The sequence below is a fragment of the Poecilia mexicana genome, unplaced genomic scaffold (assembly GCF_051168715.1).
Source record: "Poecilia mexicana isolate PSO_F unplaced genomic scaffold, ASM5116871v1 scaffold_20, whole genome shotgun sequence".
NCBI lineage: Eukaryota > Metazoa > Chordata > Actinopteri > Cyprinodontiformes > Poeciliidae > Poecilia > Poecilia mexicana.
In genome coordinates this window covers 2,312,958-2,329,374 of record NW_028263389.1, presented here as the reverse complement: position 1 = coordinate 2,329,374, position 16,417 = coordinate 2,312,958, and the positions used below count along the sequence as shown (strand labels likewise).

General features: G+C 42.1%; 1 protein-coding gene across 14 annotated transcripts in view; it reads left to right on the top strand.

Annotated features, from left to right (window-relative positions):
* The first annotated feature begins 252 nt into the window (after window positions 1-252).
* The window catches only part of svila (supervillin a), a 46,902-nt gene continuing 30,737 nt past the window's right edge, over window positions 253-16,417 (top strand). For 3 of the 14 annotated variants that reach the window (XM_088001535.1, XM_088001536.1, XM_088001533.1), the window contains exons 1-7: window positions 944-1,699; window positions 7,645-7,708; window positions 8,954-9,045; window positions 9,694-9,757; window positions 9,867-10,009; window positions 10,082-10,799; window positions 14,740-15,597. In XM_088001535.1, the coding sequence (XP_087857661.1) occupies window positions 1,642-1,699; window positions 7,645-7,708; window positions 8,954-9,045; window positions 9,694-9,757; window positions 9,867-10,009; window positions 10,082-10,799; window positions 14,740-15,597 (1,997 nt within the window). In that variant the 5' untranslated portion in view covers window positions 944-1,641. Of the gene's footprint in view, window positions 1,700-7,644; window positions 7,709-8,953; window positions 9,046-9,693; window positions 9,758-9,866; window positions 10,010-10,081; window positions 10,800-13,126; window positions 13,211-14,739; window positions 15,598-16,019; window positions 16,188-16,417 lie in introns of all 14 variants that reach the window. The other 11 variants (XM_088001527.1, XM_088001528.1, XM_088001531.1 and 8 more) reach the window with 9 other exon arrangements.

The window sequence follows — 16,417 nt, the reverse complement described above, 5'->3', positions numbered from 1 at the left end:
CTGTTTTCAATGAAAGCATCAATAAATACCAATAAATTTGTGTGATTAAATTCAGTTTATTGCTACAGTTCTAATTCACAACAAATGTCAACAAATGTATTCAAAACCACATTTCAATACATTCCAGTTGATTCCAGTTATCGAACAGTACGGCATCGCACTTCATCCAGCTGGAGTCCTGAAGAAGCTTATTACAAATGTCTTTCATTTGTGCAGCTGTAATTGCTGTGACACACAAGCTGCGTTTCCATTACAAATCTTTGCTATTGCGAAATTGTGTTTTTGGGCATTAGCAGAATATAAGCAGAGTTTCCATTAAATGAAGAAAATTACAATCATATATGAATAATCATACATGATAAGTCATTAAAAATAATGTCGGCAACAAATGTAAACAGTTAAATGGAATATGTTCATAAATCAGTCATGGAGCTGGCGCTCATCTATCAGCCAATCGGAGGAGACACCGGTATCAGAGTAGTGCTGGAAAATATTGTGATAAGTCAGTCCATGTCGCCTACTGTGTGTTGGTGAATGCACCTTGAATTGGTTTTGCCAGCAGCATCTGAGAGACCGTCTGGTTCCCCACAGTGTCTAAGACACAGGAATCATTCTGCATTCATGTAGATGTAAAGGCAAGCTGAGGATTTTTCTTTATTTCTCCAAGAAATGGGCGAAGAAGGCCAAACATAAATACCAGCAAATATAAATGTTTGGGCTAAAATGTGCTTGTTGCTTCATAGGCATCACGTTTTATTCTTTGATTTCTTCAAGAACAGTTTGTGTGACGACATCGTTACTCTGAGGACCCAGTGCAGCTCGTGTTCTGCTACTCTCATCACAGCATTCTCTCCCCGACTTTGTTTTGCTGTTCCTTCCTTACCTACCCTTTGCCCTTCCCACCATCTCCTCCCATCTGCATGCAGCTCCTTTCATTCGGTCCCTGCTGAGAGACGACTGGAATGTCTCATTTGACTGAGAGGGTCACTTTGGCGTTCTCCCCTCGTGTCTCTCCGTTCCCACTCTCGTCCTGCAGACGCTAGTCTTTTCCGACGCTCTGCACCGGTTTCTTTGGCATCCTGCTTGCATGTGCGAGCCAAGGGAAGGCAGCTCTCCCAAAAGACGCTCTAAACTGTTTCTTTCACAGTTTTTTTTTCCTTTTTTTTTCTCTCCCGTCTGCCCCTGTGAGGCTCACTCTTAAGCGTGCACAAAGACAACGCTTCCCGCTTTTAGTAGAAGAGAGAGATTCTAATTTTCTTGCCCTGCCTAATGAGCTTACCCTTTGCTGAGCAGCTTTCTGCGCTGCAGCTCGTTGTCGTAGAGGGTGCTGCTCGGTGGGAGGGGAATCGGGAAAACGGGAGTGGGTCTGAGAAGAGGCAGAGCCCCTCTGTTTGTCTACCAGGACCACCTCTGCCTGAGCCGGGACTGCGGCTCAAACGTAATCTCTCCCCTCTGTCCCTCTTTCTCTCTCCTCTCCCCTCCCTTCTTCCCTCCCTCACTACCTGACTTCCACCCTCCTTCTCCCTCGCCGCCTGTCCTGAACACTGACAAAGTACTTTTGTAGCTGCATCACCTCTCTGCTCCTCTCCCTTCTCTTCCTACTCTTTCACTTCTTTGTGTCCCCGGACTTTTGTTGACAAAATGTACCGGAATCCCTGGATCTCGAATTACCTGACTCATGTCAAGTTTTGCAGCCAAGGTAAGAGCAGTGACTCGAAGCTTAGATTTAGAGCACCGACTCGGAGCATGGGGGACAGGTTACTCTGGTGGTGGGTTGGGAATCTGAGCTTGTGGAAGTTGGCAGGCGACAAACTGCAGCCTCCCTTCTCTCCCTCTGTCCAGTCAGCCGGCCTTGCACTGCAGCTGCAGCTTCCAAGGACACTACGCAGCAACGTAAAGACACTCAGAGTACTGCAGGGGTCTCTTTTTTTTTTTTTTTTTTTTTTTTTTTTTTTTTACTCGGTGGAGGGAGAAAAAACTAGACCAAAAAAGTTTAGGGTCACAGTTATGCATGTACGCATCAACTACTGTCCACTTGTATTGGAACGGACCACATATTGATTATCAATATTCTGTATGCCATATTTTAAATGTGTCTCATTGTTTTTCTGTGAAAGAACCATCTTTCAGTAACACGATGGCTTATCACAGCAGCTTTTAAACAACTTGCCTTTCCATCCCAACTGCTGCATTCATTGGCAGCAGCAAGTGCACATTTTCTAATGAAGAGCTTCACTTTAAAAGCTGTTGGCAGAGTTTACCTAGGAAATCCATTCATTCAAAAAATCTCTATTTTATATTAGAAATATGATGCTTTCATCTTAATTACAGGTTTCAGAAAAGGTAACAAACTGCTGACCTGAATTCTGATGCACAGAACAGCTTTCTTGTTTTTCTAGCACTTTGTGTTTGTCAGCCTCCTTTGGTCCAAGCAGATGATGTGATTAGGGGCGCACTGATAAATCATGATATAAAAATTCAAAGAAAACTTTCAAATATTCTATTATTAATGTCATGGAAGGTACATCGGTATGTTTCGGTACAACAGAAACTTTGAAGGATTTGTAAAGTTATGCTTGACGATGTACACGTAAGCCATGAAAACATTTTTTAGTAAAATAAAGTAGCTAAATGTGGTTTCCATCAGTGACTGTATGCTCTTCTGAGTCACCAATGACTCTTCATTACTGTCTTATGAATGACATATTTTGTCCCCTCAGGGGTTTTTGCTCCAAAGTGCTTTTCAAAAAGCTGCTGTAATGTGCTAACATCACCTAGGACACACACCTTTGTGGTTTATTCATATAGGAATATCTGATTCAAAATGTATAGCTGCAAATTTTCCATAAACTCTCAAATCTCTTCTGAAGATCTTTGCATGGAGGAGTGTTTGCTAAAGTCTGCGGCTAATGCTAGCTCCTCGCATTGATGTGACTTGTTAGTTGTAACATATTGAGTTTTGCAGTTGATGATGGTTACTCTTATTGATTGTAAGGTTTTACTTATGCTTTCCACCATACAGCCATCTCCTGTCAGAGGCCTTCGCCTCATTAGTCTGTTTTCATCAGTGTTCTTTTATCGTAAGCATCATTATAAAAGTTGGGAAAACTTATTTTGGAAAGGAATAAATCCCATAATCATTAGATCATATTCACATATTTTTAAAAATTCAATTTTTCTCAGTATTTTCCACATTCCAGCAGTCATCAAACGTCTTTCCATCATTTTTTAAAAATGTATAATTAAAAATCAAAATTACTTTCTCAATTTTGCAAAACAAAGTACACTCACTTTGGTGGTTATTGGCTTTTTTACAAAAGAGCTGATGCACTAGATGGAAGACATTTGCTGAATAAGTTCCAACGTAGAAAACGCTTGGCCCTGTGCCTTACCAGAAGCAGGCTAAAAATGTCTAATTCCAAAACTCCATCTGGGAGGTTAGAACTCTCCATTTTTCCGAGATGTGTGGTCCATGCTAGTTTGCGACCTTTCTTATTTTGCGTAGCCGTGTTGATTCGCTTCAAACCAGTAGATGATGGAAGCATGTCTAATTTCCGTCGTCTTTACTGCAACATCTTAAAGGTTCGCTCATAATTCCCATGACATTTGGATGGAAACACTGCTACAGACAAACAGGAGTTTGGCCAGCTAATGTTAACGTTTTGGTCAAATGTTACAAATGCGACCAAATATCACATAATGGATGCATAAGAGTATCTTTGTAATGTAGGCTGAGATTTTTCAGGTGCTACTAAAATGAATCGATGTTCCTTCAGTGCTGCTTGTCGTCTGGAAGGTTCTTTTGTAAAAATTTGGAGTGGCTATATACATTTTTTTTTTTTTTCAAACCATGGCACTGTAGATTGTGATTGACAAAATGTTGAAGTAGATCCAGGTTGCTGAGACATGTTTGGTAGCTCTCCTGCTGTCGATGCATCTCACTGTGTTTATCTACCTCAACAGAGCTGCTCCTCTATCCAGAAACAGTTGAAAACATTCTTTGAGAAGCATTTCCTCTGTCAGTCCCTTGGCCCTAACTTTTACTGCGGTGTTATTCATTGACCTGATCAACATAGCATTTAAGGATTTTAGTGTTGAGGATTAATCTGGGGTTATATTGACTTGGGAGTCTCTGAGTAGCAGGCGAGGCTTAGTCCTATTTCCCTTAGATGACCTGCTACCTTCTGCATTAAAGCTCAAACTGCTGCGAGTGAAAAATGTTTAGTTTGTCACTTGTCAAATCCGTGGAATAATAGATTCTGTCAGCTGCCACTTCTGGTGTGTGTTCGGTTATGTTGGACATCTGACCGAACACTGCTCCGCTCCAGTATCTGAATGCCTCTCATTCCCCCTGTTCTCTGTAATATTTTCTGAGTGGGAGCTGAGTGTTCTGCCTGCTCTGTGCTTATCTGGAGGGGAATCCACAGCAGGTGGTCCACAGTTAGAAGCATTAGTGTGAGCACTGAGGCTGGCTGAGGGAGATGGGGGTGGGGGGTGGGGTGTCCTCTGGCTTGGTTTGAGGCTTTGAGGTAAAATCATGTCAAAGTAGTCCTCTGTTTTCCATCAAGAGTGAGCCATGTGGCTACGCTAATTTTAAACATTGACACACAGTTGGCTTGTTCATATCTTTGTTTAAAGCTAACATTTGATGTCACTGCATTCAATCTTAGATTTTTTTTTTCTTTGCCTCCATGAAAGCTTTTATACTTTGTGTGGATGGTTTATCCAGAACTCTACTCTCCAGTCTGTTAGAGTAGGTGAGCAGCTGTAAAGTTTGTGGCTGTTTATAGGACAAGGCTTTGCACTTTGGCATCAACGCCAGTTGACTAAGTGGCACGTTTCCGGTTCGGCTCACTGTAATTCTTTGAATAAAATGTAATCCTGTGAACTCGGATTCTTGCTCAGAACCTGGTGGTTCTGTGGCTACAACACTCATCAACTTTTAACCATGACGGAAGCATGTGTTATTTCATATTTTAAATTATTGGTGCAGTAAAATCTTGTGGTACAAGCTATTTGTGATATTTGTTAGTGAAGTCTGTTTTATCACGTGGTTCTGATCCAACCTGGACTGAAACAATTCAACAGTTAGAGATTCTTTAGAACAGTCTGTTTTAGTTCAGCTCATAGTTCCCCAACCGATGAACAACTTTCTGTAACTTATTGTTTACACATCTGTTACCTTTGTCCTTTTCCATCGTACAAGTTGAGATCACTTGAGGTCATATGAGCTTTCGGAGCATGCAGGTGGGATTGGAGAGCAAAGAGGGTGTGACTTTAAATTCATGGCATTTAATTAATCAATATAAATAAGATACAATGTATGTGTTTGAGGTTCTTTATCTGCATTCAGTGGTTGAAATCAAACTAAATTTTTGGTTCCATCCTCCAGTCTGAACCCCTCACCTCAATCTTTTCACCCCCTATAAAAAACCCCCTTAGATCTGTGCCGTTTCCATATGTGGTGCTAAATCAGATGGTTTTAAAAGCACCTTCAGTCTGATCGTGTTGTTATATCCAACTCTCTCTCTCGCTGCCAAGTGAAATCTACATTCTTCAGGTCGTAAACTGTTCACAAAGGAGTCTGATTGCGCTGACAATTTATTAGTGGTATGAAACGAGAGCTTATGTGTGGATGTAACCTTAATCACTGGTTCTGCAGTTCCTTAGTTCGTCTTGCAGTTCATGGCCGTTATGGGAATGTTACTACCTTTACGACGGTGTAGTATTGGTGAGTCAACTTCCTCTGGGATGTTTGAGTTCATTGTGAGGCATAAAAATAAGCTGTAAGTCACAGAGACTTGTGAAACCTGATGGCTGCTGATCTTTAAAGGTGTTTATGTCCCTGCAAATTCAGTCCAAAGTCAGACCAGGCAGCAGAGAAGCTGCTATAAACCAGAGAACTTCATCCGTCTCTACACTGGGGGTCCATAAATGACCTTCATCTGATTTACCTGAAGTCATATGAAGACCCACACTGGTTGTTAAATTCAGTTTTTGTCTTGCAGTTTTTTTGTTTGTTTTGTTTTTGCAATTTTCTGACTTTTTAGGCCTTTAAAACATACTTTAATTACACCTGCCTGTGTACATTACCTTCCCTCCCTGCCAGATTTTTATTGTAAAGAAGAATTTGTTCTTAAGAACTCACCTGGTTAGAGTTTAAATAAAACTGAAAATAAAAAGTGAATATCGAAAGCTAGCATTTATGAAAATTAGCTGCTTGCTACAACTGCATGTTGCGTACTTTGACTTTAACATTCACCAAGCAACACAGACGTTTTGGTGACTACACTTAATGAAGAAACTGGGTGTGTAGGACGTATCCAAGTATTTGAAACATCCATTGGAATTTTTTCAACCTAATCTTGTCAACAAAGAAACCAAAACAAAAAAAAAGCCAGCTCAGATAACCAGGATTATCATTCAGGATCCACAGGGAGCGAGTTTTGTTTTCTTAAGCAGTATTCCTCCCAGCTGAAACAATACTTGGCTACACCCTAATACATCCTGACACAAGACCCTCTCTAAATTACTCTTCTTATTTTTCCCCAAATGTTGTTTTTGCTTTAGTAAGCTGGGTTTAAAGCACCGACCTGAGTGTCTGTAACAAAGACTCACTGATCTGGAGAGGAGGGCAAAGGCAGTTCCACTCGAGAGAAGATGTTTTGGGGTTGAGCAACTTTATAACCTTTCCAGCTGCAATGCAATGCAACTTTATATGAGTCACTTTAGTCAGGGAAACGGTCATATGGACCACTTGAGATTGAGCAAAGGGAGACAATTGAAATAAGGGCCTCAAATATTTAAAATTCGACAACTTTTTCACCCACAAATATTTTTTGGGAACTCTTATGATAGTCCAACACGTATTGTATTCAAAGTGGCAAGTAGGAGGTTTTTGTTTTCATTTTCCAACTAAAAACCTCTGACATGGCCGACCACCTGAAGTGACGATCCAGACGGGCAGATCATTGATCAGTCGAAAAGTTCATGGTATCTCTGCCGGAACTTCAAATATCCAAAACGCAGATGGAAGAATCTGTTGACGGGATGCTCGTTGGGCATTCAGTGACTGGTTTGCAATCGAAAAGTGGTAAAAATAAATTCAGTTAAAAACTTAATGTAATGCTCAAATGCTCTCCATCCAATATGACTGAGCTGTTCTGCAAATATTTCAGTGCAAAACTGGTAAGAGGCATACGCCAAGAAACCTGTAGCTGTAATTAGACTAAGGTGTTGACAGAGGAGAGCATTTTTGGGGGATTGGGGAGATGGTGAAAATAATCATTCATTTCCCTCCCAAATGTTGCATAATTTAATAATCCACTTTGGGATCATTTTAAAATCAAATCCTGCAACGTAAAAGTCCAATAAAATGCATTAGAATTTGTAGTTGCACTGTCAGTGTGATGTGTACATACGTCAATGATTTGTGTGCACATGCATGGTGGAAAACTAACAGGACAACTTTTTGTTGGTTAATGAGGCTTGTTAAGAAGCTACACACCGACTCCTTGGTTCAGGTTAAGATTTCCAGTCGGCGTGTTTCAGTCCATGAAGACCCTCGACTGAAGGGTTCTGCTATTCAGACTGGAACTAATAAATGAAACCAGAGTCATGCCTAATCGTTTCATCTGCCCACAGGACTTGGGAGTGAGACCCCCGTTAAAGCCAGTAACCCCAGCGTCCTACAGAAGAGAGCGCTGAGGTAAGAAGAGAGGCAACAAGTTTTATAGAAGTTTGTTGAATTTCTTTTTTCTTTTTTTTTTTTTTAAAAGACACAATAGTTCTTGTGTAAACCAATAGAAAGCTAAACAGACGTGCCGACAGCTCTCTGGATTTATTTACTTAAGTGTTGCAATATTCTCCTAAACTTAAACAGTCGCTTTGGTAAATTCTAGTTTTGCTAGCGGCCAGCTGTGCATGAGCTTCTTTAGATGAAAGGTTGTAAATATCTTCAAAACATTAAGTTACCGAAATGTTCTCATGTTTTCTCAGTGGTTCCAAATGAATTCAGTGACGGTTTAGAGGGCCATCATTAGCTGTGTTTCTATTGCAACTGGTTGTAAAACTTGGTTGATGATCCGCTGATTTAGGAAAAACAAAAACGCAATTTTGCAATTGCAGTGTTTCCATCAAATAAAAAACGCAGTTAAAATTACACATAAGTTTGTTCACGTGTGAAGTCATTAAAAAAAGTATGTGCCCACACCATTGTCGTCCTGTCACTTCCTGTCTTCTATGTCTTTTCCGTCAGTAGTAACATTAGTTTGACATGATTCATGTTATGAAAAGTGTTTCCATTACAGCTTTGCAAAATAAACTAGCTGACAGACCACCTTAACCCAGCAGCAAAAATGTTCAAAAAATGAGTTTCTTTTGAAAGTTCCATGTTTCCATTAAGCAAATTTATTTTTGTAATAAACGTAATACAGTGTGATATTAATTCATGCAGCCAAGCTTTGTGGAGTGCCTCCTGGAGCTGTATGGAGCCCCTTTGGAGACACCAACCCAATGCTGAACATCGTGAACCATAGCGTAGATATAGGCAGAATTTCAGAATCATGTGTTGAGATTTTTTAATATGAAAACAAATGCTGGTTCCATATAAAATTATCTAGTTATATGCATTGTTCACAACCATTCTTGGTATAATAGATAAAACAACAAGATCTTTTCTTTTTTTCCCCTCATCTCTCATTGAACACGTCCAGCCAAGCCTGTTATAACTCTGCTGCATTTTTGTGGTTTTGTCTAATATTCTTAAATGACTTGATTTGTGTGTTTAAGTGACAAAAAATGGTTCCTTGTGTCAGTGTGAGGTTGAAGGTTTAATGATCAGGGTGTACAACTAAAATTGACTTGACTCTTCCTGGCCTTCACAGCCCCACCGACGGGGTGGGGAAAAATGGCTCACTCCTATTTCAGTAAGAGTTGATATTTTTCTCCTCAGTTTCCCGAAGGAATTTTCCTACGAGGAAAAAGACGATCCGCCCAAAAGCACCAGGGACATAGATGTTAGTCTCCCCGCCAGTCTCCCCAAAGGTAAAGAACGTTGGGTTATTTGATCCTATGAATCTTCACTGGAGGAGGGTAGGGCTGCACATGAAATAGTGCAGCTGAAAACGATGCCATTCACTTTCAAAGTGGAGGCTGTTTCTTAATCGTTTGTGCAAGTGTTGTCTCGGCTGATGAGAATTTTTTTCATCAATCCTGTCAACAACTCAGCCACTTAAGAGCCTTAGTTAAATTTCAATAAGAGTCTTAAACAGTAATACGAGATCTCAGTTTTAAAACACTCACCTTTATATCCAAGTCACATAATATCTAAAACATGTAGACTTCAAGATCTCATGTCACAAGACTTTGTTATATCAAACTACTAAAGGAGCATGTCTTGTATTTTAGCTTTGAAAACAATATCTCATATTAATATTAGGTCTGGGGGGCAATTACGTTTTCACATGGGGTCAGATTGGGTTGCTTGTAACTTTTTTTTTTGTCTCCAAATAGTTGTGATTTAAAACCGTTTCCTTGTATTTACTCAGGTGATCTTTGATCTTTTGAAACATAATTTTGATGACAAAGCAAAAACAATTCTCTTTTTTTCACAGGATTGTAAATGTTTCAGTATTCAAAAGCAACTTCATTTAAGATTCTCATTTCCTAAAATGAATGCTCTCTTCTTTTAAGTGTCTGAGTTAAGGAAACGTTTTGAAGGCATTACCACAAGTACAAGTGACTGGGAAATGAACAGGTAAGGTCATTAACCCACCACATCCAGGCTACAAGAGTCTTTAAAAACGGTATGTTGAGTGACGACGTGTCTTGATGTTGACGGTTCTTTCCTTCCCATTACTATGAAGAAAGGAGCGCATCGCTCGAAGACTGGAGGGCATTGACGGGGAAGTTCATCAGTCCCTGCTGCCCAACTTGGTGGCCAATCGGCTTCTGGAAGAAGACACGCCACGTTACACCAGGGCGTCCGACCTCTGCGAGTCCCATGCTGGTGAGTATTATACAGATGAATTACTAACTATAAGAGTTTTAATGTACTCATTATGTGCTGTTCTTTGTGAAGTGACAGTCCAGCGGTACGGCATGGAAGGCTATGAGAACCCAGACCTGCCTGTGAAGTTTCCCGATCGAGAGTTAAGAGGTCAATTCAGGCCCGACACTCAGTCCTCCATGCACACTGAGCCAGTTCACAGTTCACCACCGACCACTGCTGCCCCAGAGCAGGAGTCCAAAGCTGCACGCATCGCCCGCTATAAGGCAGAGCGCCGCAGGCAACTGGCTGAACGCTACGGCATCTCCTTGGATCAAGATCTCGACCTGGATTATGCGTCACGCTACACTCGCACCCGGAAAGAATCCGACGGCTCAGAGAGGCGCAAAAGAGGAGAACTTTTAAGGGACGACAGTAGGGATGCCACCCTGAGCGTCTACAGTGGCGTTGTGGTCAGTAGCCCGAAGGCAGGCAGCTATGCAACACCCCAGAGACACCCTGACCCGGTCTACGACGTGGCTCGCACCAGGGTGGACTCATTCTCCGAGCGGGAGCGACTGATGAACCTGGAGAACCAGCGCCGAGCCGCTCCACCCGAGTCGACCTCTTCATACATGGACGTAACGTCATCGTTCTCTGCCAGGGTGCCTACTAAAGACCCTGTGGCATCGCTGCCACCCAGCTCACCAAAGATGAGCAGGCATTCCTCACTTTCCTCACCCAAACATGCCTCATCTCCCGCTGATATGTTCATCGAGCAGCAGGCACACAGCATCCTCAGCAGGCAGGGGTGAGTACTCTTGATGTTCTTCAGGAAACTCCTTGTACGTTTCAGTAGGATAGGCTTCTTTAGGAGATAACAGCAAGGAATTTCTTCTCCTTTGTCCCTGACTGCACAGGGTTCAGTCAGAGCAATGATGTAGCATTCTTAACTGGTTTTACTTGCTGTGACTACATGAACCAAATTTTTTTTATGCGTTTGTCATGTCAGGTCTGTCTATACTCTACCTATGCCTACATACTGGATGTAATGTATTTACATGTTACGGTTTTATTTCATTTAGAAAACATGTTTTGTTCTTTAGATTCCCAAATGAGCCACTCCTGGCTGAGTTGTTTGTTTCACAAGAGCGATTTCCATGGCTGTTGGGACGATGCCAGCCTCTGGTTTTGCATTCATCTGTTGCTCTGAAAGTTAATCTCTGTTTTTGGAACAGGACAAATGTCAACTTTACTGGCATAAATTCTTAAGTTGCGTTTAATTATTTCATGGGATGCTAAGTGAGTTGGGGCAAGGTCATTTTTAACAGTGTCAGCCAAATGGCCCGAGGTGCTCGAGGGACCAGAATGAACTTTTGCCTTGGATTCTCTTTTTGTTTAGAACTGACTTGCATTCTCAAAGTTTTCATGTCAGCCAGGGAATATCTCCTTAGCACTCAGAGATAATTGTTCTGCTTCCACAAAAATCTTAGAATTCAGCCAGTTTGGACTTACGTGCAGACTTAAGTGTTGAAGGAATTTGTGAGCACCTCTAAATGTTCCTGACGTCTTGTAAGAGCTCCCTGACCCAACCCAAACATTGACCAGCCCATAACCCTGCTATGTGCAGCTATGAACAAACCTATGAAGATGCATTGCTTTATTCTTCACACGACCGGGCAGTCTGTGCTCATCCGTCTGCGCTCATGTCCGCTTCACCCTCTCACTCTGTCCTCAGTGTCCCTCTCAGATTTCAAAACTTGGCTGGGAAGCTAGTTCCTATGGAGCAGGGGTGGGTGTTTGTTACAGGCTGGCTCAGCGTGACTCCACGGTCACACCTCTGACCCACAGCTGGGTTTGATCAAAACTAGCCCAGCATAAAGATACAGAAACAAAGAAGAAAACCTCTTCTCTGAGGACCGTGGGAGTAACGGGGGGAGAAACATTTCAGGATATGTTTGATTTGAACCTGAACCTCAAAAGTCCATTTTGACTTTTTGAAAGTAGCTTTTCAGTTTGGACAGAGGCAGGATTATGTAAAATACTACTTCTCAGTGAAACACTGGTGAAAAACATTAAAAGGGTTGGGGTAGGGTAGGAGTGACGTTGTGATGACTTCCTGAAGGTGGCGTTTCAGAAAGAGCAAGAGTTTTTCAGAGACAGAGGCCCAATTTTTAGATGTTAAATTATAAAGTCAAATTTCTTTTGATATATGTAGCATTTTTTATTACAGATCAAGGTAACAGTTACATGACCATGTTATCAAATGATGCCATGTGGCTGTAAAACACATAATTAAAGGAGTTTTCCCACCTGTTAGTCCGGCAACATTTATTACAATTCCAGTTGCTGTGGTTCTCTTTCACACTGGGCTGTGTCCAACCAACCAAACCCTTTGAGCAACCTGTTCACCCCCATGCCTGTTGGGCTCCACAACAAAATCCACTGAAGGAAACGACACAGAGACCTCTAAAAAAAAAAAAAACAACTTTTAGCACAAGTTCCTTCTTCACAAAATATAAACACAAATGGAGTGGTTGTAGGATTTCTCTTTTGCCTTTGGCAAAAGACCACAAGCCCCTGGTGTGACAAAGATATGTATAATGGAAGCTCAGGTTATACACAGACATAAATATGTGACTGTACAATAATTCCTCACATGCTATTGATTCTAAACGGGATCGGAAATTCATCTGATCTGAATTAGTCTTTCTGGTCTTAGTCCTAAGTTCCTCCAACTGAAGTCCATTTATCTTCAGCTGTGTGTGACGTCATTGTTCGTGACTTGGTTTAATCACGAGAAGGAAAATGATCTTTCTGTCTGTAGAAAATTATCATTTACATGAAAAGATTGTGAACATGGTGACCACAGCTCCTTACATAACAGATTGGGGGATTTCATTGTAGTTAAGGTCTCTTCTAAAACCACAGAAACGGTGAACTCTGTAACCAGGCAGAGGTTTTTTTTTATTTTTATTTATTTTTATTTTTTTTATTCTTCTTCTGGTGACCAGGTTCATTCCTACTGTGGTCAAGCTCAATGTGTGTGTAATGTGGTGGTGTGTAGACCGCTGCAGACTGTTTCCCCACATACCTGGTCACTCACTCGTGTTTCCCACTGGGTTTTCCACGGAGCAGTGCAGGAGCGACCCTTAGCTCTGATTGGTTCCTCCAGACTGATGCCGAGGGTGAAACCCACTCCCTCATCAACTGGCCTTCAAGGTACACACACACAGGCTGGTTGTGCGTCCCCCTCCCCTCATTGAGCCGGGCTAAACCCCAGACCCACCAACCTTCATGAGCAGCTGCTCTTAACCTGCTGGTCTTCCAGGGACCCAGGACCGTCATACCACTCACACAGTGTGGGCTCCATTTAATTTCACTAAATGGAAGAGAAATTCAGTCACCTGACATAATCATCTTCACCATCATAAGCCCATCGGACCATAACTCCATCTTCTTCATGCTTCATTTGCCTGTGTCTGGTTAATATTTACACAAAATATAACTGACTGATTTTTATTGTTACTTACCCTCTGCTCTTATATGTATTGTACAGTTTGTGTGCGTCCTACTGTATACAGTGCCTTGCAGAAGTATTTATATCCACTGGCTCTTTACATTTTAATCACTCTATAAGCTCAAGCTTTACTGTATTTTATAGTGAAAGACCAACACAAAGAAATGCGTAGCGGTAATTAGGAAGTGGGAGGAAATGACTGCATAGTTTCCCCACCTACTTAAAAAATAAAAATCTATCTTCTTTTCAAAAGTCACTTAATTTGTAGAGGAGACATGTTAGGAATAAAGTTGGCAAAGTTTAACACATTGAAAGCTTTAAAATGGTGGTGGCAGCATCATGTGGTGAGGAATGGAAGAAAACCTCTTGGAGGCTTTAAGTTACTGGAGAATTGACCGTTGGTTCGCCTTCCTACAGTAAAGCACTAAACGTACAATCAGAGCTACAATAGAAAGGTTGAAATCTGTCATGTAGAATTGCAGTAAAACTCTCCAGTTGTTTGTACTGTGAAAAAAATGGAAAAGGGCAACGGCTCAGAATACTTTTGCAGGATGCTTTCTTATTCATATGTTAAAAATCTTGATTCACATCTATCGTCAACATTTTCTGACTGCAGTAGATTCTGTATCGTCCACCTTGCTGAGCCTCAACATTGTTCTTAAGTAGGGCCACACCGATCTTTAAAAAGACCTGCCGATTCTAATATTGGCCAATACAGATTTTACTTAATTTTTTATTTTTTGTCTGAAAAGTCATTGAAAATAGCAGCAAATTTACCCCACAAGTTGGCAGCAGTGAGGTGACGATTAACTCAACTGACCACCTAGTTTGTGGGTCAGTCAGTCAGTCCTCTCTCACAGCAAAGCAAAAGTGGACATTGACTGATGCTGAAATCTGCCAAGAGCCAACCTCCCAAAATTAAGAAAATCTGTGCTAATTTATTGGTGTCCCTATTTTCAAGCTATTTACCCACTGTGGTTATGCTCAATACAGGATGAAACAAAGCACTTGTTACTGACTTTCTAGTATGTTGCTTACTTGCTTTATGAGATGCACAATAATGGAATGGGGATAATAACAATGTATGTATTGATGAGCCTGACCTGGCAATGCAGGTTTTGGATTTTCAGCCAGGTTGACTTAACAATGTTTTTCCATTATGAGTTTGTATCTGCTGCCATTTTTCCACCAACGTTTCCCAAATGGTAACTAGCTCTTTGTTTCCCTGAAGAATCAAAGTTAGAGAGAGGCTTGCCAGAGAGGACGGGCACCAGAGAAATCCAGAGCCGGAAAAGTTCACTGACATCTCTGGATACCACAGACGGCTTCAGCACCGACCCCAGACTTCTGCTCCAAGCCGCTACCACGGAGAGCCAGCAGGCCCCCAGCAGACCTACTTCCAGGCCTATCACGATCCTCAAGGTCATTTTAGCAGATCTAGTCACAAAGGAGGAGAGGAACTTGGTGGTTACCCAAGTTATCTCTCTATGACCTCTGGTCCGACAATTAGAACCGAGCAGGACCAAGAAAAACGGACTGAACCTGATGAGACTGAGGAAGCAGAAGGGGTGAAAACAGAGGGTCTCCTGAGGAGCAGGAAAGCCGTCTTGCCTTCAGAGATCCGTCGTAGGGAGAGAAGTATGGAGGACCCACAGAGAGGAAGAAGTGAGGAGGAAATGGGGATGTACAGCCTCAGCCAGGCTCGAGATGCTGCTCTAGAGGAGCATCCAAGATCTGGAGTAACAGCCAGAGCAGAGAAACCTGAGCACAGCGCCTCTCTGCACGCAACAGAGTGGAGACCTCGAGGGCAAGAAAATGTCATTTATGTTCACAAAGTACCGACAGCAACCCACATCCATCCCCATGTAATCCAAAGCACCTCCACCTCCAGGACTGCTGTCAACCACTTGGTGTCAGATGTTGGTTCAAGTCAAAGGAGCACTCAGCTGCAAGACTTCAGAGAAGTCCAGGAGTGTGACAGTGTCGGGACCAGAGAGAGTCAACAGGACCGTCGGGTGTCTGTGGCCAAGCTCAGAAACTCGTACATGGAGAGCACCACCACGCCTCCAAGCAGACGCAGGAACGAGCTGTAGGTGGAAAAGCTGAATGTTACATCACCGCTGCTTACCGCCTGGCTGCTGCGGAAGCTTCTTAACTAACATCAGCTGGCCAGTAACACTAACAAGCTACTAAAATATGTGTGAAGTTGACATGAAAGCATATTTAGAGCTTGCAGTGTTACTAAACTCTTAAGTCCATATGCTAATCAGCTAACTAAGCTAACACTGGGCTTCGTGTGGAACGACTACGTCCTTTATCCCAACTGTGCCTGGTTCTACATCGGCCCAGTGCTTATGTATGCTTTCACTGCTAACTTTTCTGCATGACATTACTTCTGTGCTGGACTTGAAATGGAGGTGTGTCTAAAGGGACACATTTGTGCCACCATATCGCTTTGCTCTCCATTGGGCTCCTTATCTGTTGACCCCTCTCCCTTTGCACTCCCTTCAGTGACATTGAGGATCCGAGTGAACACAGGGTCTACCAGGCACCCTGGAGAGGTGCTAGGGAAAGGGGGCACCAGCCTCTGCTCTATATCTGTCCTGGGGAGAGTCGAAAGACCTCAGAAAGGTTTAGGACTCAGCCTGTCACTTCTGCTGAACGGCAGGAAACTCATAGGTATTTCTTTACACTGGAGAATGCATGACTCAGAGGTTAGGAGACTAAATAAATGTTCATGACTGCATGTTAATCAAATTAAGATCGTTAGAAATGTTGTTTTTAATCCTGATCTGGTGAGTACTTCTGATTTTCCCATTTGCACTGTATCGTCAATTATTTAACGTTTGAATCCATAATGAGATTCTTGTCTTTGTTTTGGTTTCCGTCTGACCAATAGGAGTACCTTG